This window comes from Neopelma chrysocephalum, unplaced genomic scaffold, assembly GCF_003984885.1.
Source record: "Neopelma chrysocephalum unplaced genomic scaffold, ASM398488v2 Primary Assembly neopelma1_59, whole genome shotgun sequence".
NCBI classification, from domain to species: domain Eukaryota; kingdom Metazoa; phylum Chordata; class Aves; order Passeriformes; family Pipridae; genus Neopelma; species Neopelma chrysocephalum.
Window position 1 is genome coordinate 18,788,350 of NW_020897714.1, and position 21,688 is coordinate 18,810,037.

Genomic DNA, 21,688 nt, shown 5'->3' on the forward strand with positions numbered 1-21,688 from the left:
AGCTGGACTGCTGTGGTTTTTGTAGTGGTGGTGAAAGGTACTGGCACGAATTCGTGGGGGCATCAAGACTGCCATGTTCTTGGCTGATGGCTAAGAGTGACTTTGGCTGAACTCTTGAACCTTTATTGCCCCCCTGTTCTTGCCTTAAAAATGGGTGTAATGCCTCTGTGTTGGCCAGTTGACTTTGGTAGAAGTTCCTGAAATGCTGTAGGGGCAGCCAAAGCCAACTCCCTCCAGCCCACAGAGTGTGACAAGTCCTGACACAAGTCCTGTCACAGCCTGGCGGCCACTTGTCCAGAACCAGCTCTCCTTTATCAGCTCGCTTGCTGCTTGTGCTCTTTTCCTGGCCTGTCCTTTCCCCAGCAGAAATGCGGAAAAACCAGTTCTGTGGTTAATTGCTGCACTTCCCTCCACGCCCATGGGGCAGGTCTCCTCCTCCTCCTCATTCGCAGTCTGGGTGCACTTCAGCCTCCAGCCTCTTTGCCCCTGCCTGTGCTCAGCCGGCTCAGGTGCACCGGCAGGCCTCCGTACCCTTTCCATTAACCTTAAGGCTTTTCTTGCCTTCCCCTTTTCCCTCCGTCTGCTAGAGGTTGTCTCTCTGGTGGCTTCTTCTCCCTTGGGCAACCCACTGGGTTGGCCTGCAGGTGCATAAGGCACAGGCAGCTGCCTTCCTGGCCCTGTCCTGCCCTGCCTGCGGGGATACCATTAGGAGGTGATGGCCGGAGGAAACGAGCGGAGCATGAGGGCCCTGAAGGAGGTGTGGAAAAGAGCAGAAAACTCTTTGTGCGCAGACTGCGGGAAGCCAGGTGAGTCGTTGAAGGATGCTGGAGGAAGAGTTGGAAGCAAGGAGCTGGGGCTGGTCTCTAGCAGCTATTTGGTGCTGGCTATCTGGACTGCACAGGAGCCTGGGGTGGAGAGGAAGGGAAGACATTGCTCTGGATATTTGTTTCCTCTCCCTGGAGGTGTGTTGGCAAGGGAGCAGGAAGGAGATGCTGCAACAGCACTGGTGGGAAGAAGGACAGGGATGTGGAAGTGCTAGATAGGCAGGGGCTGCATAGCTGCAGCACTGTGGGTTGTAGTCACGTTAGATCTCAAATACAAATCAAGGTCATGCCCAGTCAGGACCTGACAGGAAAGCTCCCAGTGAAATCCTAACTTCTCCAGAAAGAAGGCATGATTCAGGAGGGCATTGTTTCCTCCATGACTCAGCTCTGAACTGACAACCTGCCACACTCGCCTAGGAGATTACATTTACTGAAGGGCTAGCCCTCTCAAAAGGGTACCCGGTTTGAGGTCCTACAAAGGCTGCTAAAAACCCCCAAATGGAGCACTCAAGCCAAATTAGGACTGGGCTAATTAGTACCATTTTATCTTATTAAATTCTTCCAGGAAAATTTTAGATTCGAGGTTGTTTTCCACTTCCTGAACAAAATACTGTTGGGGGTTTGCTGTGATGCACTAAACAACTACTAGAGTCTTTTCCCAGAGGTGGTTTCATTTTCATCTTGAGTGACCCTTTATGCAAAGGGAGCACTTCGAAGTTTTTCAAGGTATACATTAATAAAGATTCAGACGAAGTGGTTGAAACAGAGAGAATGAGGGACTAATAGCTGTGTTTTTTCCTGACTGGCATCTGTACCTTCGGTGTTAATTAATCAGCTCAGATGAAACTGTGATCACCCAGCTCTCTGTTTCTCAGGACTACATTCTCAGGTGAGGCATATCTGCCAGGGAAATTCATCACTTCTAGTCATACCCTTTTTTATACTGTCAGATCCTGACTGGGCATCCTCTACTTTGGGTGTCTTTATATGCCTCAGCTGTTCAGGAATTCATCGCAACATCCCTAGCATCAGCAAAGTCAAATCCCTGAAGATGGACCACTGGGATGATGCTCAGGTGCAGGTGAGATCTTTATCCCCATTGGTACATCAGGTGGGTTGGGTCTAGGCTATACACCAAGTGTCCTGGAAAAATTAGCCCTTTGCCTCACAGGGTTGGAGATGTAATCTAATTTAATCTGTTCCTTTTCTACTCATGCTCCTGATACTCAATCAGGGATAGCTCCCCATAACTCACTGGGAGAGGGAGGATGCACTTGCTTTATGTGCCTCCCTGTGTCCTGTTACTTTATGGCAAAGGCAGAGCTCTTGCAATGTATCTTGCTAAGGCTAAGGGTCTTCCTTGCTCCAGGTTACTTATTTTCCTTTGCCAACACCATCCAACCTCAATGTCTCCTTTTGATTTCAGCAGTCCAAGGGGAAAATCTTGGGCAATTCCATTCTCTGAGAAGAGTTTCCAGATATAATATGATTTTTTTGAGAAAAATGGCATTTATGGAAACTTGACTTCTCCCCATTACAGTCCCCTCAACTCACTAATCTCCAGGGGACTGAAAATATTTTCTGGAGATCCAAAGAAAATAATCTATATCTTGTTGTTCTTTGGAAGAGGACTGAAGAGGTTTGGAATGTCCTCTCAGATGGCGTTGCAGAGCTGTTGTTGAACTCTCCAGGAGATGTGGGGCATGGCAGCAAACCTACTGAACGTGTGTGCATCCAGCCCCACGGGAAGTGACATTTATGGCATGCTGTTGATTTGGGTGCAATCAGTGTAACATCTGAGAGTAGATGAGACCTTTGAGACCCACCTCCCTGTAGCCAGACTGCTGGGAAAGAGAATGCTCCATTAGAGCTAGATATGCATCTAGCCCTGTAGTGGGTTAGAAAAGAAAAAGGTCCACATGAGTCTGCATCAAAGGCAAGGCACTAACTCTCTGTCTAACCCTGCAGTTTCTGGCCAAGCATGGGAATGCTGTGACTAAAGCCACATATGAAGCTCACATCCCTATTTACTATTACCAGCCAACCTACAATGACTGCCAGTAAGTTGCTGCATACAGAAGGGGGAAGGGCAATTCTCTGTCAGTTCTTCTAGTTTGTTTCTGAGTTACCTGTCACCTCTCTTCTTAGAGTGCTGAGAGAACAGTGGATACGGGCCAAATATGAACGCAAAGAATTCACTGAGCTGGGAAAACAGCTGCCATATTCTGATGGTAAGAGCAGAGTACAGCATCAAAATGTCCTGCCTGTTGCCTTTGCTGGAAACTTCCCACCATCATGAAGTGTCAGTGTTGCAAATCCCACAATCCTGAGAACCAAACTGGTACTTACTGGGCATTGTTTTGGGGGGATTAAATAGTGGGAAGCATAGGCTGGCACTGGCACAGGTTGTGTCCAATCCTGGTATTACCAGCTGGAATTTTTCAAAGGCATTTGATGTCCTGATGGAGACAGACCTCTTCAGTAAGGAACTTCTGTCCTATTGCATGCCACCCTCTCTAACCATGGCTGTTGGCTTTGAAATGTCACTGCCAGTGCTGTGACAAAGGGCGCTGCAGCCCAAAGGCCTGCAAAGTCAAGTGGGAAGAGTTCTGGTCCCACACTGGAGTCTGCATGGGCCAGGACTCTGGTGTTCACAGGAGACAGCTCTCATGCTGTTAGAGGCAGCAGTGAGAGAAAGACTAAGAGATGGGAAGAATCTGGGAGTGTCTTTTGGTGAGCATTTATCTGGGCTGCAAACCCAGGAACACCACCATCTTCAGTTGTAAGTCAGAGGTGACACGTCTCAAGTGTTTGTTCTCAGCAATAGTCCATCATATGCTTTATCCCAGAGGGGTGGCTGGGACCCCTGGCTGTGTGCAGCTCTCTGATGCCTACAGTGCTCATGGAGGGTGCTATTAAAAGCGGCTTTTCTGCTCCTAGGGGTGAAGGAAGGCATCCTCTGGAAGCGAGGTCGAGACAATGGGCAGTTCCTACCCCGCAAGTTCCTCTTGTCTGAGAGAGAGGGATGTCTGAAGTATTTCACCAAGCAGGATGTGAGTATGGTGGTCAACTCCCACCTCAGTGAGTACTCCACCCAGAGAAGCAGGGTCACAGAGATGTTGTGATTTCCTACGCATGTTTCTGAGGTTGCCTTGCTTAGCCCAGCCCAGGGATGATAACAGAAATGTCACAGAGGAGAGGGGTCCCCTTTCCAGGGGGACATTTCCTCATGTTCTCCCTTTGTGCTTCCCTCACCGCTGAGAAAAGGACTGATCTTTCACTTCACTCCTATCCATTTCCCTGGATGTGTAATCCTGCACTATCCCTGGAACCAACCTCACCCCATTGTGAGCCAAGTTGGCAAAAACCTGTTCTCTGGTTGGTTTTGAGAAGGGCTACTTTTCTGCTCATTCATCTCCCTGAAATGAGTGGGGCAAGTGCTAATATGCTGTCACAAAGGAGGGGATGGCTCAGGGTAGGGAGGAGCAGGAGATGTCCAGAGGGGACCTGGACAAACTTAAGAAGTGGGCCAATATAGTTTAACAAGGCCAAGTGCAAGGTCCTGCACCCGAGTTGGGCAATCCCAGGTATCAATACCAGTTGGAGAATGAAGGGATTGAGAACAACCCTGTGGAGAGGGATGGGGGGGATAATGATGGATGAAAATGTGGTCATGAGCTGTCAACGTGTGTTTGCAGCCCAGAAGCTGGGCTGTGCCAAAAGAAGTGTGACAGGCAGGTCGAGGGAGATGATTCTCCCTCTCTACTCCACCTTTGTGAGACCCCACCTGGAGCAGTGCATCCAGCTCTGGGGCCCTCAGCACAGGAAGGTCATAGACCTGTTGGAGCAGGTCCAGAAGGGGCCACAAAAATGATCAGAGGGCTGGAGCACTTCTTCTGTGAAGACAGGCTGAGAATGTTGGGGTTCAGCCTATAGAAGAGAAGGTTCTGGGGAGACCTTAATGTGGCCTTTCAAGTATTAAAGGGGATTTATGAGAAAGATGGGGACAGACTTTTTAGCAGGCCTGTTGTGATAGGACAAGGGAGATAATGTTTTTTAACTAAAAGAGGGTAGATTTAAACTAGATATAAGGAAGAATTCTTTTACAATGAAGGTGGTGAAACACTGAAACAGATTGCTCAGAGAGGTGGTGGACACCCTATCTGAAAATGTTCAAAGTCAGGCTGGACTGGGGCTCTGAGCAACCTGATTTAGTTGAAGAGTTCCCTGCTCATTGCAGGGGGGGGGTCTGACTAGGTGGCCTTTGAAGGTCTCTTCCAACTCAAATGCTTTTATGATTCTATGATTCAAAGAGTGGGCTCTTTCCTTTTGAGGTCAGTTAGCCTTTAGACTGGCTCAGCCGTAAAGTGAAAAACACTCTCAGTGTTTCATTGGCACTTCCAGAGTAGGCTCAAATCTAAATTGGGTGGGTTGGGCCACTGTTTGGTCTTGAGCACACCACATAGTGAAGGGTGTGTGTGATACGTTTTTTTGGGAAGGGTCAGTTATTACTTTTTAAGATCCTCTGACCCTGCCTTGCCCCACTTAGTCAATAGCTCAATTCTCTTTCTTCTAGATTGCTCATGCATGATCAATGCCATTCTGTTTTCAGGCCAAAGAACCCAAACTTAATGTTAAAATAGATGTCATCAATGCTACGTTCCAGCCAGAGAAGATTGGGAACCCTAATGGCCTGCAGATCACCTATCTCAAAGACAACAAGACCCGTAATATATTTGTCTACCATGAAAGTGGAAAGGTATCTGCTTTTAGCATCAAACACTGCAAAGCCAATGAAGTGCTTTGAGAGGCTGCTGATATTAAATAGTGTCAAACATGGGTAGGATGGGGTGTGTGAGTGTGAGTTGCTGTAGTTAAGAGGGCGGGGGTTCTGGCTCTGTGTTTGTGTATCTGTGGGAGAGTTTTGCTGCAGGGAGCAGGGCAGGAGCACTGGCTGAGTTGGTTTGTGTGGGAGGAGCTGCTGTAGACCATGTGGAGATGTGCTGCCTGTGCATGTGGGGAGCGGGTCAGCTGTGCTACAGGCCTGTCAGTCTCACTTCAGTGCCTGGGAAAGTTGTGGAGAAGATTATTCTGGGAGATATTGAGAAACACCTGAAAGACAATACAGTCATTGGTCACAGTCAGCATAGTTTCATGAGAGGAAAGTCCTACTTATCAAACCTGATTTCCTTCTGTAACAAGATAACCCACCTAGTTGATCAAGGGAAGCCATTTGATATAATTTTTTTTTTATTTCAGTAAAGCTTTTGATACTGTCTCTCACTGTATCCTTCTGGACAAAGTGTCCAGCACACAGCTGGATAAACACATCGTGTGGTGGGTGAGCAGTTGGCTCATGGGTCAAGCACAGAGGGTGATAGTGAATGAGGTAACATCAGACCAGTGACCTGTCACAAGTGGGGTTCCACAAGGCTCCATCTTAGGCCTTGTGCTCTTCAACATCTTCATAAATGACTTGGATGTAGGATTGGAAGGGATACTAAGCAAATTTGCCGATGACACAAAACTGGGAGGAGCTGTTGACCCCCTTGAAGGCAGGGAGGCCCTGCAGAGAGACCTTGACAAATTAGAGGGCTGGGCCATCACCAACCATATGAAATTCAACAAGGAGAAGTGCTGAATTCTGCACCTGGAATGGGGCAACCCTGGATGTTCATACAGACTGGGGAATGATGTGCTGGAAAGCAGTGCCACAGAAAGGGACCTGGGGATCCTGATCGACAGCAAGTTGAATATGAGTCAGCAGAGCCCTGGCAGCCAGGAGGGCCAACTGTGTCCTGGGGGACATCAGACAAAGCATCGCCAGCTGGTTGAGGGAGGGGATTGTCCTGCTCTGCTCTGTACTGGTGTGGCCTCACCTTGAATATTGTGTGCAGTTTTGGGCACCACAATATAAGAAAGATATTAAGCTATTAGAGAGTGTCCAAAGGAGGGCAACAAAGATGGTGAAGGGCCTTGAGTGGAAGCCGTATGAGGAGCGGCTGAGGTCACTTGGTCTGTTCAGCCTAGAGAAGAGGAGACTGAGGGGAGACCTCATTGCAGTTACAACTTCCTCGTGAGGGGAAGAAAGGTGGTAGACACTGATCTCTTCTCTGTGGCGACCAGAGACAGAACCCGAGGGAATGGCCTGAAGTTGTGCCAGGGGAGGTTTAGGTTGGATATTAAAAAGAGATTCTTCACCTAGAGGGTGTTTGGGTGCTGGAACAGGCTCCCCAGGAAAGTGGTCACAGCACCAAGGCTGAGAGAGTTCAAGAAGTGCTTGGATGATACTCTCAGGCACATGGTGTGACTCTTGGGGATGGTCCTGTGCAGGACTAAGAGTTTGATGCGATGATCCTTGTGATCCTCCCAACTCAGCATGTTCTGTGACTCTGTGATTCTGTGCTGTGCTGCAAATGAGGGAGATGCTGAGAGTGCTGGGAAAGGAGAGCTGACTGCGTTTGTAGTTAACATAGGGCTGGATGAATTTACATGGCTCACTGTTGCTCTGGCTAAGCTTTCTATCCTGTCCTTTTCCATTTTCAGGAGGTAGTGGACTGGTTCAATGCCATTCGCTCTGTGCAGTTCCATTATCTGAAGGTAGCATTTCCCATTGCCAGTGATAATGAGGTAAGACAGCACTAGAGCGCAGTGCTGAGTCTCCCGCTGCTTATGTGATAAAGGAGCTCATTAGTTACTATTATAACCCCAGGTACAGAAGTGGAAATTGCAGTGTCTAGATAGAGGGATGAGAATGTATGTTTAAAAGGGCCTGTGGTGGTCAGAAGACAACTGCTTTCTGCTGTTTCTGGGCATTTTGGAAGCAGAAGTGACCCCTGGCTAGGCAGTTCAGGAAATATGAATTTAGAAGGTGACTGAATTTGAGGGAAGGTGACTGAATTGGAAGGGCAGAGGGGAAACGAATAGCAAAGAAGCACAGCTAGGTGAATGTTACTCTTGCCTTTTTGTCAGATTAAAAATCGTCTGACGAGAAATTTCTTGAAGGAGGGATACATGGAGAAGACTGGTCCCAAGGTGAGCTGCTATGGTAGAAAAAATCTTAACAGGGACCTGCCAGAGAACCACTGGCTTTCCCAACCTCAGTGTTTTTCTCCTGCTGTTTCCCCATTCCCCTCTGACTCTTTAGACACCCGTGGGAACAGTGTGTGTGCACCAAGGGAGGGGACAATTAAAGGAAGGGGAAGGACGTGTGAAAGTAGATGAAGCCAGAGTCCCTGCTTTCTCCCAGAGCGACAGATCTCTCTGCATGTGTCTGTGTGTGCGTGACCTTACAGGTATTTAGCGTCTAGATTTCTCCTGTCTCAACTCTGGAGTCCTTCACCACAGTCCAAGAGTTGGGGACAGCAGCTGGGACTGAAAAACCCGATACTGACCCCCACTCTCAGCTGAGAAAGGGCGAGGAGGAGGTTGCAGTTAAGGCAGGGGCTTGCTTCAAGTGGTTGGGATGAATTTTGGGTATCCATTCGTACTGCTCACAGCAGAGGGCACTGTCCCCTTACATATGTCACCTCTTCCCTTCGCAGCAGAGAGAGGCCTTTAAGAAGCGCTGGTTCACGCTGGATCACCGCAGGCTCATGTACTTCAAGGATCCTTTGGTGAGGGGGAGATCTGGCTGCTGGGCAGCTGCAGGCAACGGTGCTGAGGGCAGGGTCAAAGTGCAACCAGAGTCTTTGCTCTTCAGTTAGGGTGGCTTGCAGGTTCCCCAGCTGCTCTGGATAGGCTCTAAGTCTTCCCCTTTCCATCCCACTCAGGTCACATGCTTTCTGTGTTTGTTTCGCTGCCTGCAAACAATGGTAACAGGGAGGGCAGCGGTGTAAAGGTGGTGATGGAGGGGTGACATGGAGGGACAAGTGCACCAGTTCCTCTCTCAGACCTCTCAAGACCTATGCCCTTAGATATTCCTTTTCACTACAGTCTGAGCATAGACTCCCTGCTCTTCTGAATTCCCTGACCACCTCCAAAACTTTTTGCTGCTACATCCCTGGTCCTCACACACTCTCTCCTGTTCTTAGGTGCATTATAATTATTCCTTGATTCTTCTGGATTTCCATAAATCACTGTCTTTCCCTCCTGATGTGCAGGATGCATTTGCTAAGGGTGAGGTATTTGTGGGCAGCAGAGAGAATGGATATAGTGTCCAGAAGGGATTGCCTTCAGGGACACAGGGCAACTTCTCTTGGCACTATGGCATCACCATTGTCACCCCTGACCGGGAATACCTCTTCACCTGCGAGACTGAGACTGACCAGCTGGAGTGGATCAAAGCCTTCACTAGCGTCATCAACCAGGCCATGACACCACAGGAATATGCAAGTAAGTGCCTAGATGCTGTTTCCTTCCCCTCCTGCCACTCCAGTTCAGGGTATTACCCTAATTCACCAACTTTTTTCCTTTACTACAGTTGAAGCCTACTTCAAGTTTAAATCCTAGGAAACCATTCAGGAACTATGACTCCACTCTACCTAGCCCTGTGGCTGTCAGGAGAGGAGAGCAGATTGACATCAGAGAAACACTGTGCTCTTGAAGCACCCTTGAAGCACTTTTGCCCCCACAGAATGTCCACTTGTTTTGAGGGCCCAATTAAGCTGCTTCCTTTCAAGTGCAAGACTTTGAGTCTGAATCTTCAGTACAACCTGTCCCTGTTAAATTGCTGTGATCTGACTGGATGCTGGCAGGTCTTGCCTGTCAATCAGGCCTTGAAAACATTGGCACTTACTATGTTGGACATGGGACCTATCATCACTCCTGCATGAAACTGCAGACAGCCACCTACCTTACTCAAGAAAACAGCTGCCTGGCTGGAGCCAGGCACCCCAGCAGGTTGCAGGGGCTGCTGGACTAAGAGAACATGTTCCTTTAAAAGAAATGTAATCTCTGCTGGTGACAGAGATGTGAAATATCTAGATATTTGATCAGTTAGAGCTGTAGTTGAGAAAGGTCACTTAAAAAATGTAACCTACCAGCCAAATGTGAGGCCTGTTTCCTTCTGCTCTGTATGGGCTTGAAAGTTTCTTCAGACTGCATTTGTGTGCAGACCTTCCTCTGATTGCTACAGAGGAGATTAAGAGGTCATCTCAAAAATAATGTGTGAATATACATTTGAGTGTGTGGATAATGTATGTATGTGTGTGCGCACATAACAAAAAGCGATAGGAGGCAGAATACTGCCCTAGGGAAGATACTGTGAGGGCTATTCATGCCACTGAAGTTCAGCTGTCAAACTTGAGTCTCTAGTCAAACCAATGGAGAGAAGTTGGGTCCTGCGAAAAGCAACTTATAGCATTTATAGAGTTCAGAGTCTGACTCTATTAGAGCCTAGGGATTGGTGTCTGAATATAGTAATGCATGGATTTCTGCTCCCTCGTTCTCTGTATGTCAAAGGCCTGGCACTTTCATTAGGACCTACACATTACATACATTTATCTTGTATATCACACATACATATTATTTTATGCAGTAGTATAATAGGGAAATTGTATTTTCACGTTCTTCTAGTAACAGCCCAAAACACTACATCAACCCATGAGTCTTGTCTTAAAGCTCATCTCTTAAAGCTTCCCCTAGGAGAGCTGTGTTTCACATAATGGAAGGATCAGCTGAGTTCTGCTGGTGACTGTAGTGTCTGATGTGTTTAGTTTTACACAGGCAGTGTGAGGGAAGGTATCTTGTGTATTAAGGGGAGCTAACTAGAATTAATGAGACTACCAGTATTTTAATTAGCTCCTAAAGAAATAAATGAAAAAAAATCCCATTTTAATTTAGTTTAACTTCCAAAACTAGCTGACCTGCTAACTGCTAAGGTATGAGGTCATTTCTTGGAAAAAAAAGCACAATCAATCAGAGCAAAGAGCCATAGCTATTCATTGTATTTCCTGGGGCATGTGGACTGTGATTATTCCCATCAGAGCCAAATGGGCAAAGTCATGGTCCCCTGCTGATTCTCCGGGGACCCCTCTCTGTGCTGAGACTACCACAATCTGCTGGGAGTATCAACTTCCTGGATGAGGAGCAGCATCACTCATGCTGCTGCCATGGTGCAATGGAAATATCCGCCTAACAGTGTATGTTCACTGCAGTTTGCTGATCTCTCCCAGTTTGAAACATGACTTTCCTAAAAAACGAAGGCCATTGCAAAGTGAGGGGAGTATCGATGGGATGCTTCCTTCTCCTGTTTGCTGCTGAGTTATTGCTGATGGAGATGAGCAGAGTCATTTGACTCAGCCACAACAAAGCTAATACACTAGTGATGCAAAAGTGTGGCTGGAGTGGCCTGAAAACCCCTGTGAACTAACAGCAGAGCATATTTAGTATGATGCATCTGTCTCTGCTCTACAAATTCTGTCCCACCGTATCTTCCTTGGGATGAGGAGGCTCAGATGTGGGCAAGGAAAGAGCAGGGTGACATTGGCATTGGTGTCACAGGATGATGTCCTGCTAGAAGGTGATTGTGCCTACCTAATGGGCCTCTGCCCCCTGCTGTGAGGGGATTGGAGGGAAGGAGAGGAAAGCTTAGAGGAGGAGGAGGAGAGGAGGGGGAAGTCTTTGTGGAGAGGGAAGAAAGACTAGGTTTAAAATATCAAGCCCTTTGAGTCTTTAGGAGCTTCCTGCTGGCTGGAGAGCAAGGGTGGAACAGGGCCCAGGAAAGAAGATGTGAGATGTCCTACCATCTGATGGGCCTGCTTGCAAACTGGGAACTACATTGATTGTCTACAGCTCAAAGGGCCATGATGTCCCTGAGAGGGAATGGGGGACAGACTCTCTCTGCCTGGCTTGGCTAAGGGCCAAGGAGAGCAGTGTGGCTGCTCCCTGACTATTGTACTTCCAGAGCTGGCCCTTGTTTCCCTTCTAAAGCTACATCATGTGCTTACTCCCCTTCCTTACCATATTACCGAGTCTAGTCTTTCAGTTATCTCCTCTCTCAAATGAGGACAAGTGTGCATGGGACAAAGAAAGGGAAATAAGAACAAGAAGGAAGAGGGAGCAGGACAAAAGTGCAGGAAGATATAGGGGAAGAAATCATTTCTGCCAGAAAGAGGAGGGAGCCAGCAGGGCTCCTCAGCTAGTGGCTAAAAGCACAGTATAAACTGGGACTGCATTCACACTGGTGTGTGAAGCTATGAGTCAGACACATTCCTCCACGCAGTGGTCAAGGCAGCTCTTGGGGGGTTGGTTCAGGGGGCAGAGCTCACCTCTCCAGAGTCTGTCTAAGCTGAGATGACACAGACTTGGGAGCAGAAATCCACTTATTCACCAAGTCTGCTGGTTTCCCCGGGCCCAGCAACAAATGAGGAGCTGGTAAAGAGAAGAGACATTTCCTTCTGGCTGGCAGAAGTTATCTTGCACCTATTGGTCTTGAAGGAGAGGGCAGTGTCCCTTTCTTGGTCCTTTGATGGTTAAGGGAAACAACCGGACAGAGCTTGTGATGGACAAGATCAGCAAAATGGACTGGGCGGCTGGAGGTGAGAAATAGACTTCTCTGGAGAACCTGTCTATGTCTGATGAACTCTCGCCATTCTTCCCTTGACTGCTTTGCTATTAAGGCTAGACGTGTCCCGTACAGTGAGCAGGGAAGGAACAGGTCTCTGAGAGCTTGATTTGTTCTTGCTCACCCTACCCAAAGATGTCTTACAATCCTTCCTTCATCAGCGCAAGGCCTGGAGAGGATCCCAAGGGTGGCAGTTTCTTGGAGGAAAGCAGTGGTGGGGGTGATGACAGTAGTGTTCTGGGAGGGGACAGCCTGGTCACAGGGCCACTGGGTGCAGTGTTGCTGGTCATGTGCCTCACTGGGATGGTGGGGAACATCTACACAGTGGCGGTGGCCTCTGGCAGGGTGGTGGGCTACTCAGCAGGCTCCCTGAGGGTCTATGTGATCAACCTTGCCCTGGCTGACCTCCTGTACCTCTCCACCATCCCCTTTGTGGTTTGCACCTACTTTGCCCATGACTGGTTCTTTGGGGATGTGGGCTGCAGGCTTTTGCTCAGCCTGGACCTCCTCACCATGCATGCCAGCATCTTCCTTCTGACCGCTATGAGCCTGGAGAGGTACTGGGCGGTGGCGAGGCCGCTGCAGGCCAGGCGGGTCAGCAATGCTCACCGCAAACTGGCCAGTGCCATCCTCTGGCTCCTCTCGCTCCTGCTTACGGCCCCCATGATGGTGATGACCCAGCTGCGGGAGGGGGACAGGTCCCACAAGCGCATCTGCATCCCCACCTGGACGCCAGCAGCTTTCCGACTCTACCTAACAGTGCTGTTTACCACCAGCATCCTGGCACCAGGTGTGGTGCTGGGCATCGTCTACACCCGCCTGGGCTGGGCATACCGGACCTCAGCCTGGGGCCTGGGGCTGCCAGTGGCTGGCCGGGCCCCCTCCCAGCGGCTCTTCTCCAGGATCTGTGCCATTGTGGTGGCCTACTGGGCCTGCTTCCTCCCCTTCTGGGCCTGGCAGCTGGCTGGGCTGTACCAGAAGGATGGGCTGGGCATCGGCCCCACTGCCCAGGCCTACCTCAACTTTGGTGTCACCTGCCTGGCATATGGCAACAGCTGTGTCAACCCCTTCCTCTACACCCTGCTCGCCAGCAGCTACCGCCGGCGCCCTGGCCACAGTGGGATGGGCATGGCACAGCCTGCAGCACCCTCTCGGCCGGCTGCAGGAAGCCACAGCCTCCCGCTGGCTTTCAGGGAGTTGTCAGGGTCTGTGAGGGAAAGCTAGAGGTGAGCAGTGACCCAGGTTGGGCACATCTCCTGGTCTTTGTCTGGGGTCAGGTCAAGAAATAAAAGTGCATCACCTTCCGTGCCAGCATGTAGTATCTTCTATCGTTGTTGCAGTGCCTTCCCCTTTGCATGGATGCTCATCCTGTTCATCTGTGGGGAGGGGGAGAATGCTTGTCTTGGGGTTCCTGACTCCATCCTCAAGTCCTTCATGCCAGCCTCCACCTTGCACAAGGCTGGGGAGTGGGTGGAAGGGAGCAGTCAGCTTTGATACATCTAAATTATACAGCTGGGAAACCCTCACAACCCCTCACCTCCTCACTAGCAACGGGCCAAGCCATAACAAAGTCAGGACAACAGTGAGTCATAGATTTCACAGGAGCAGTGAGTCACTTCAAGAAGCAGCCACGCTGGCAGGAGACCTGACTAAGGTTCATACTCCTGTGGTAAAGCTTTCTACCACTCAGCTTTCTTCACCCACCCTTCACAAAAAAATCTTTGAAGAGTTTTTCTAAAGAAAGACTGCCAAGTGCAGTTAAGAGGTATTGTGAGATCTCCACGAAGTACAGCTCAGGGAGGTCAGCACATTTGCTTAGCTTTCAAGATCAGCCCAGCAGAGGAAGCTGCAAGGAGAGAGCTCCACTCTCTGTCCATTGTCACAGCTCATGGTGACCTCACCAGCACCATAGCCCTGCTGTGGTCTATTAAATGTACCCCAGTCTGCCAGATTGTATCAAGACCACCTCGTAAACTTGGCCAGGTCTCTTGCCTTGAGGTTATCTAGCCTAGCATGGCTCACTTCTATACAACTAAACTCTCTTCTCCACAAAGGATGGCCTCATCCATATCACCCCATGGGAAGAGTCCCCAAGCTATACTGCCCCCCAGCTATACCTATGCACAGGGTGGCAATGTCAGATGTCACATGTACTGTTATAGACGAAGCCCTAAAGAGCGTGATGTGATCATCCAGAGCAGACTGGCTTTGGGAAACACAGGGTTTCAAGTGAGATCCAGCTGCAGAGCCTCAAGTTGCTTGTACACCCCAAGTGTTCCTGCCTCTCAGCTCAGCTCTCATCTTCAGCTCTCATCTCTCTCTTCCCCCTCAGCCCCACAATTCCTAGCAACCCAGCCTCCCTCTGCTTGGGTACCTAGGACACAGCACCTGGCAGAGCCCCGCAAATTATGAAGTAAGAACAGGAGGTGCTGCTGCTGCTGTTCTCCAGCTGCTCTGCAACTCTTTAATGAGATTTGCAGAGCCAGGCCTGCAGGGAATCCTGTAGGACATCAAATTGTTAGTGCTTTGTGTTGCTCATGACCAAGCCCGAAAGCGAGGACCCAAAAATTGGGCCTTTTTATCCCAGACTAACCTGGTAACAGCTGTGCACTGTGGAAACGGCAGATCCCACCTTTCCTATGCTCAGCAGGCACAGCATGCCCAACAGCAGTAATCATTGCTGCCAAGGTAGTATCAGACTGGGAGAGCCCCCGAGGAGCTATGCAGTAACATCAAACATGCCTCATCATCTCAGACTCCTCAGCATCTAGCCTCAGTTTAGACTGAGAAGTCCTCAGGCTCATTTGGGCTAATGTGAGGGAAGGGGTAACAAAAGCGTAGGGCACACATCCTTAGCATCCCACGCCCCAGCTGGGCGTTGCTACCTCTCCCAGCTCTGGATGGACCAGGCAAAGCATGCAGGGCAGAATAAAACCAGACTCCTCCAGGGTACTGCCCTCAAGTGCCACAACACAACACTATTTGTGCTTCTGCAGCTATTGGAAGAGAGAATTTGGATGAGAAGCCCTCTACATACCCTGCCACACCCAGCAAGGCAGACTTTTTTACTGCTCTCTCCGTGCAGTAGCAAGAGGTCCCAAGATGACATAGGAGAGCTCTGTCATGAGTAGGACCAGCCTCTTCAGAGGGGTACAGCCAAAGCTAGTGCAATTGAGGACTTTCACTCCATGCCCCGCCGGGTTTACCTAGCACAGCAAGTGAATGCCGTCTGAAGCCAGCCAGGGATGCTTAATTTATGGAGAGATAGATTTAATCAACCAGTTTTACTCAGGCAGGGTAAGATGTCAGTCCATACCTCAAGAGTGGGTGACTTTGTTTAAGAGACCCTTTCGCTCTCCCTCCCAGTCACAACTAGCCCCAGTGTTTCATCCTGAGGATCTCCTTGGACTTTTTAACTTCCATCTTCCATCTTTAACCCTCACCCTCTTCTCCATCCATGGCCAAGGATGGCACAATTGCATCCACTTATAGTACTTAAAGTTGGCTACCTTCATCCACCCACTCCTCCAGCAAGATGCCCAACCCATGATGACTTGCAGAAACAAATTAGATTTTGAGACTGGCTAGACCAAAACTCTTGTTTATTAATTGTTTTTTCTGCATCTTTGACATGGAAGCATCAGAGGAAGTTATTCCCAGCTGAGGGACTGGAGCGTGAAGTCCCCTTGTGTATCAAAGTAGTCAAAGACAGCGAGACCAAGCCGGTTAGGGAACGTGAACTGGTGGCCTGGCAGGTGGACTGTCACATCATTTTGGTTGACACCAAAAGTGATCTACAAGACAAACAGAAAAGTCAAAAGTTTCTGCCAAGACACCCTCAAGCCTTTTCCCTGTACCACCCTCCACTCTGCAGGGTGAACATGCTCAGCAGCATAACCTGTTCTTCAACAGCAGGAGTGTTGTTCTGGTCTCCCAAGAGATGCCTGTTCTCTGCTCTGTTCAATAGTAATATCCCTTTTAGCCAGATGGAGCTTGCACATTTGATCCTCACCCTCCGTCACACTCAGAGCCCTAAGTGGTGGCACTGGCCAAGCAGGAGAAGCCAGCCACCTCCTGTAGAGACAGCCCTGAGACAGCCCCTGCAGTTGGGTGTCCTGTATCAAACACTCTCCCTTCACCAGAGCATGTACAGAGAGTATATATGTGCATATATATATATATATGCATGCCTCACCTCTGCTGTGCCCCCTTTCTGGAAAGGGAAGACAGTCTCCCTATGCTCTGGACCCCACTCTTCCACCTTCTTGGAGTTGCACACAATGGTGTTCACATCACCATGAGCATCAAAACGGGGGTTGAAGTGAAGTCCGAGGTGAGTAGCATCCTTCCCCAGATTCATCACAAAGCTGCAGAGAAAAAAACCCAGACATCAACACTGCTTAAAAAAAAAAAAAGGTAATGAGAAACATGCTACCATAGTACTGAACGTCACTGGGTGTTGCTTCAAGCCCAGCTGAGAGTAACCTAAGAGAAACCCTTTGCTAAACTGCACAGCTTCCCTCAAAAGGTGGTGTTGTGGCAGTAAGGAGTACTGTCCTCTCCTGGGCTGCAGAGGGCCACCCCTGGGACAGACACTACTTGGTTTCCTCAAAGCTTTTAACAAGAGAATGGTTCAGCACACAGAGCTCTGAATAGAGAGTTATCCTGCACCCAGAGCAGTTCTCAAGGTGTCAGTTGCTTTCCACAGATTTCCTTTCAGCCCCAAACAGTTAGCTGGTGCCTGACAGCTGCTGTGTTCTCCCCAGCTGAAATAATTACTACGTGATCAGTATCCAAAGTATCCACAGCGGCAGTGAGAAGAAAATTCCTAGCCTAGCATCCACCTTGCCTCTAGGCCTCTTACCCAGATGAGAGGAGGCATATTATTTGGCAAGAGAAAGCCTGGGAGGCTTCAGTCTGACAGTATCAAACTTCAAAGGCACTGGGAAATGCTGGGACCTGTTTTCTGGAACACCGCTAGTGCTGGTACCATGGCTACTTCCTGCCAAGGGGCTCCATCAGCCACAGACCTGCACAAGGGCTTGGGACTGCTGTAGAAGCTTTGGTGGGGGCCCCAGGCACCCCAATTCCTGCACATTTAGGAGTATATTTCCACTTAAGCCAACCTGTCTGCTTGCCACCTTTCCTCCTTCCTTCCCCACCAGCACGAGGTGCCCATCTCCATCGTTATGGTGCCCCTGCTCCTGGGCCATCTTCATGCAGGGCAAAGGATGTGGCTGAGTGGATGATCTCAACCCAAATCTCGATATAGGCACAGCTTCTGTTTCCTTTACCCTGCACTAGAGAGGATGTGGTCACTGCCAGTGCACGCAGCTGGAACTTCACATCTGCTTTGGCTTAGCCCCTTGGCAGTACTGTGTCTGTAATGTGCATTAGGTGATGACTCACTGGGAAGCACTGATGGTGTTAACCCCTTCTCTCCTACCCAAGGGACAGACTCCTTTTTTCCCCCACCAGCAGAAGACACCTCAGTGTGGTGCCCTGGCCATACCCGGGCAGCACAGCACAGCTTACCTCTTGGCATTTGGTGCGATTTTCCCTTTGACAGTGAGGCGCTGGCCAGGCTTGAGACCCAAGTTGGTGCACACTGGTCCCTGGGGAACATCAAGGCGGAGACATTAGCTCAGTACCTGCTGGCTCACTTGTTCTGACTTGGCAGCTCTCCCTGCTGCCTTGCAAGAGGATGCATTGCTTTGGACCCATGAAGAGACAGGGAAACTCCCTTCCCCCTGAGGCGCTGCACCAGGGACATCCCAGAGAAGTTACCCCAATCACATGGGACATGTGCCCAATTTCCCAACCTTTCTCCTGCTGCTCTCATCAGCATATCTGTATTTCACAGCCATGAAGTGTAAGCACCTGCACTCTCCCATCACACCCACCCCATTCCAAACACACCCATGTGCCTTGTGGGTCTCGCATCATCCTGTACAAGTCCGGCTGGCATGGATGGCAGGGATGGAGCCTTCAGTCCCTTCTCCTAGCTTGTGCTTGAACTTCAGGCCTTGCCCAGGTCAAAGGGCTCGGATACCTTGTTTCCCAGCTCCCAAGGGCTTGGAAATTTGGGGGTTTTTTTGTAGCTCAGCATTTGCAAGAATATTCTCTTGCTCCACATACACACCTTTCCCCACCTTCTTTCTAGGACTAAAATTCCCCGGCAAACCTATATGTACTCATTTGCTATCGCAGCAAAGGCAAGACCCCAAGAAAACTGAAAATCTTTTCCCATTCCACTTTAATAAATAAGTTTGCACTTGGGACAATACCTGCTTAATCACCTTCAGCCTCATGAAAGATAAATTAATCAAAGAAGTGTAATCACTCTTCTTCTCCAGCAGTCACAGAATGTTTGGGGTTGGAAGGGACCTTGGAGATCAAGTCCAACCCTCCTGCTAAAGCAGGTTCACCTAGAACAGGTTGCACAGGGTTATGTCCAGGTGGGTTTTGAATATCTCCAGAGAAGGAGACTTCACAACCTCTCTGGGCACCCTGTTCCAGAGCTCTGTCACCCTCACAGTGATGAAGATTTTTCTCATATTCAGATATAACTGATATTTAAGTTTGTGCCTGTTGCCCCATCCCCTGTTGCACCTTCCCCTGTCGCTGGGCACCTCTGAAAAGAGCCTGGCCCCATACTCTTGACACCTGCTCTTAAGATATTCGAATGCAGTCCTTGACATTCACAGAAGAACACTTCTGTAAAGCACATTCCTTCCAAGGAAGAGAGGAATAACAATACAGTGACTAATGAAAACTTCAGCCAGGAAGCAAGCAGCAAGGCTGCCCAGAGAAGATGCTCAAACAGCAATAAAGATTACTGCAGCTGCTTTCCCAGAGCCGAGCTGCTGTAAAACAGGTTACCCCAGCTTAGGGCCCAACCCAACAGGGACCCCCCCAAGTAGTTCCCCAAAAGGATCCTGCAGGGGCAAAGAACCACTCCTCTCAGAACAGAAATAGCAGCCACCCCTCTATAGTGAATGCAGCAGGGATCTTTTACCCCCAGCAGCAGGCACCCAGCTCTATCAGACCCTCTGACACAGGGGCTGATGTGCAGGTGGAGTAGGATAGCACAAGCACCCTCACACCAAGCCAACACATTCTCCACAGCCCCACTAACAAAGCACCACCTCCACCATCCCTTTCTCTACTCACACAAGACATGGTGCTGCTCTGCAGGATAACGCTCCTCTCCACGGACGTGCAACAGTCCCAGACAAGTAGCTCCCGGAGCCCCACCCTTGCCTTTAAATAGATGGAGAGCTGAGTTGTCCCAGCCCTTCTCCACCTCAGGCACCAATGGGAAGCGTGGCAGGGCTTGCTTTTGGGGGAGAGGGAGGGTGTACCAGGCTGCCTCCTCCCACCCTCGCTCAGCCTCCTCTCCAAAATGCTTAACGCAATTCTTCCAAGTGGGCTGCGGGCCACTCCAGGAGGAGATCCAGCTGTGTGTGGCCATGAATCCAATGGAAAATAGTTTTACAATGAATGTTTTACTATCCAAGGCTTTTATCCCACACGGAGAAGGGTCAGATGGATTGAGACTTGGCAGGAAGTGTCTGGGGGGAGGGCTGGGCTCTTCAGCTCAGATTGTCTGGAACAGAAGAAATGTCACTGAGCACACACAGTGCCTCAGAGACTCTTTGTGGTCCAGGTGAAACCCCAAGAGCAGAGAGCTGACTCTGGATCCAGGGTCACCCAGCTGCAGTATCAAGCCTTTCTGTCCCCAGAGGCCGTCTAGCTGCTGATCCAGCCCTTACCACCAGCTTTTGTAGGTACAGGAACCAAAAGGAGGGAAAACAGTCCTTTTTCTACAGAATCCATAGACACCCTCAAAACCATGCAGTTCATCTTGGCTGTAGGGCACAGCAAACCAGGAGGAAGCCGCCTTGGAAGGCTGGGGAGGAATTATCCAGGAAAGCTTGCTGCCTGGCTCTTGCACCTACCCTGATGCAGCTGGGGGGCTGAGGAAGAAGGGGGTGAGGGCAAAATGCTTCTGTCACAATAAGCTATAGGATCTATATGTCTTTTATCTGCTTCCATGTTCTCTTTGTGGCAAGTATGATTCATTCCAGCTGAAAGGATTCCTTTGGAAAAAGTTACCCAATTACTACATGGCTCAACTGTAATTACACTGAAAGAGGAGGGAAAAATTCAGGCAGTGTGCCAAGCCTGTGGCTTAGAGCTCTCCTTGTCTTGCATATTTTTCTCTAAATCACAAGACGCCCTGTGACTTCCTTAAGAGGCCCAGAACTGAAACTCACTGAAACACTTTCTTCTTCCTTTTCCATGAGGCCCATCAGTTTCCCCTCTGCTGAAGATGTGATAGTCCCCAGCCCTCTTACCTGCCTAAGTATGACCTCAGAGGCTGGCACTCCTGGGTATTTCCAGTTGGTGCCATCAATGCCAGCAGAGGTAGCAGGGAGACCTTCCTGCCTGCTGGAACTGAAGAGGGCAGGTGCAGGATTGAGACTTTGGCCAGGTTGCTGATCACCCCATGACACAAAGGGGCTGGAGTAAAGGCCAAAGTGGTCTTCTCTGCTCTAACATGCCTGGTCCCTCTTTCTCCCTCTGGTAACCTGCCTCAGGGTTCAGCCCTTGAGCCTGATAAAGGGGTCATGTGGTGCAAGAGAAGCAGTTCTCCACACTAGCAGGAGGAAAAGTGAATGGAGTCAGCTTCCCTCTGCTCAGGATGTGTGTGTAATTAAATCAGTTCCTTTCAAATCCAAGATTTTTTGAGACCAAACCCCAGACATCTCCTCATGTACATGAGCTGCTGCTGAAGTCATAGTCTAGGGGCTGGACTAGAAGGGACTGTTCCCTTGCAAAAAATGTTGGACAGGGAAGGGAAGTATGTAAATATTTGCTCACATAGAAATGGAAATGGAGAGGGCCATTTAAAAGGTGTGGGGTAGGTTCTGTGTTTTCTGCAGCATTTATGGCAGCTGGGCACTCCAACAGAATCTTAGCAGCCACCAGGTCCTTGAGTCATGCCTGTCCAGGCACCTTCCTCCAAATGCTGCTGGGAAGATTAGAGACCATCTAAAGAATAACAGATGGTAACAAAGGAGAGAATACCATTCCAGAGAAGGTGCTTGAAGGGCTATTCACATCAAGAAAATTCAACCTTCAGTCTTAAGTCTGCCTCGGGCAGCCTGTGTTTGTCTGATAGAAGTATCTGCCAGATTTCAAGGAACCTTGTATTAAATGACATAAGCACAGCAGGATAATACCACAGGCAAGGGGCCCATGGGATGTCCCATTGCCCGTAGGCCACAGGCCACCTCCATCGGGACAATGCCATGTCTGCCTTCTTACCTCTGGGTTGGAGACACCATGATGA

The 21,688-nt window shown here is 49.5% G+C and overlaps 3 protein-coding genes across 4 annotated transcripts; 2 read left to right on the plus strand and 1 right to left on the minus strand.

Annotated features, from left to right (window-relative positions):
- The first annotated feature begins 468 nt into the window (after positions 1-468).
- LOC113966306 (arf-GAP with dual PH domain-containing protein 1-like) lies at positions 469-9,813 on the plus strand. 2 transcript variants are annotated; one of them, XM_027680851.1, is made up of 11 exons: positions 469-806; positions 1,775-1,905; positions 2,793-2,884; positions 2,973-3,055; positions 3,765-3,877; positions 5,437-5,583; positions 7,371-7,454; positions 7,797-7,859; positions 8,369-8,440; positions 8,927-9,158; positions 9,276-9,813. In XM_027680851.1, the coding sequence occupies exons 1-11, from the start codon at positions 716-718 to the stop codon at positions 9,596-9,598; spliced, it is 1,431 nt and encodes a 476-aa protein (XP_027536652.1). In that variant the 5' UTR covers positions 469-715; the 3' UTR covers positions 9,599-9,813. The 2 variants fall into 2 exon arrangements, with proteins under 2 accessions (XP_027536652.1, XP_027536653.1); XM_027680852.1 differs by having other exon boundaries at positions 9,247-9,386.
- A 353-nt stretch (positions 9,814-10,166) lies between these two features.
- On the plus strand, positions 10,167-13,562 carry LOC113965791 (urotensin-2 receptor-like). The gene has a single exon (XM_027679641.1). It carries the CDS (start codon positions 12,466-12,468, stop codon positions 13,552-13,554), a length of 1,089 nt encoding a protein of 362 aa, XP_027535442.1. The 5' UTR covers positions 10,167-12,465; the 3' UTR covers positions 13,555-13,562.
- Positions 13,563-15,915: 2,353 nt separating this feature from the next.
- LGALS1 (galectin 1) lies at positions 15,916-19,617 on the minus strand. Its single transcript, XM_027679623.1, has 4 exons — positions 19,504-19,617; positions 17,866-17,945; positions 16,526-16,697; positions 15,916-16,124 (listed from the first exon to the last, which is right to left on the minus strand). Exons 1-4 carry the CDS (start codon positions 19,510-19,512, stop codon positions 15,981-15,983), a joined length of 405 nt encoding a protein of 134 aa, XP_027535424.1. The 5' UTR covers positions 19,513-19,617; the 3' UTR covers positions 15,916-15,980.
- Between the last annotated feature and the right edge of the window lie 2,071 nt (positions 19,618-21,688).

Coding starts and splice junctions, on each gene's coding strand:
- LOC113966306 (XM_027680851.1), top strand. CDS start 716: ATGGCCGGAGGAAACGAGCGGAGCATGAGGGCCCTGAAGGAGGTGTGG. Junction 3,056..3,764: donor ACAGCTGCCATATTCTGATG/GTAAGAGCAGAG, acceptor TTCTGCTCCTAG/GGGTGAAGGAAGGCATCCTC. Junction 5,584..7,370: donor TCTACCATGAAAGTGGAAAG/GTATCTGCTTTT, acceptor TTCCATTTTCAG/GAGGTAGTGGACTGGTTCAA.
- LOC113965791 (XM_027679641.1), top strand. CDS start 12,466: ATGTCTTACAATCCTTCCTTCATCAGCGCAAGGCCTGGAGAGGATCCC.
- LGALS1 (XM_027679623.1), bottom strand. Junction 16,698..17,865: donor ATCGCACCAAATGCCAAGAG/GTAAGCTGTGCT, acceptor TTTTCTCTGCAG/CTTTGTGATGAATCTGGGGA. Junction 16,125..16,525: donor AGAAAGGGGGCACAGCAGAG/GTGAGGCATGCA, acceptor TTTGTCTTGTAG/ATCACTTTTGGTGTCAACCA.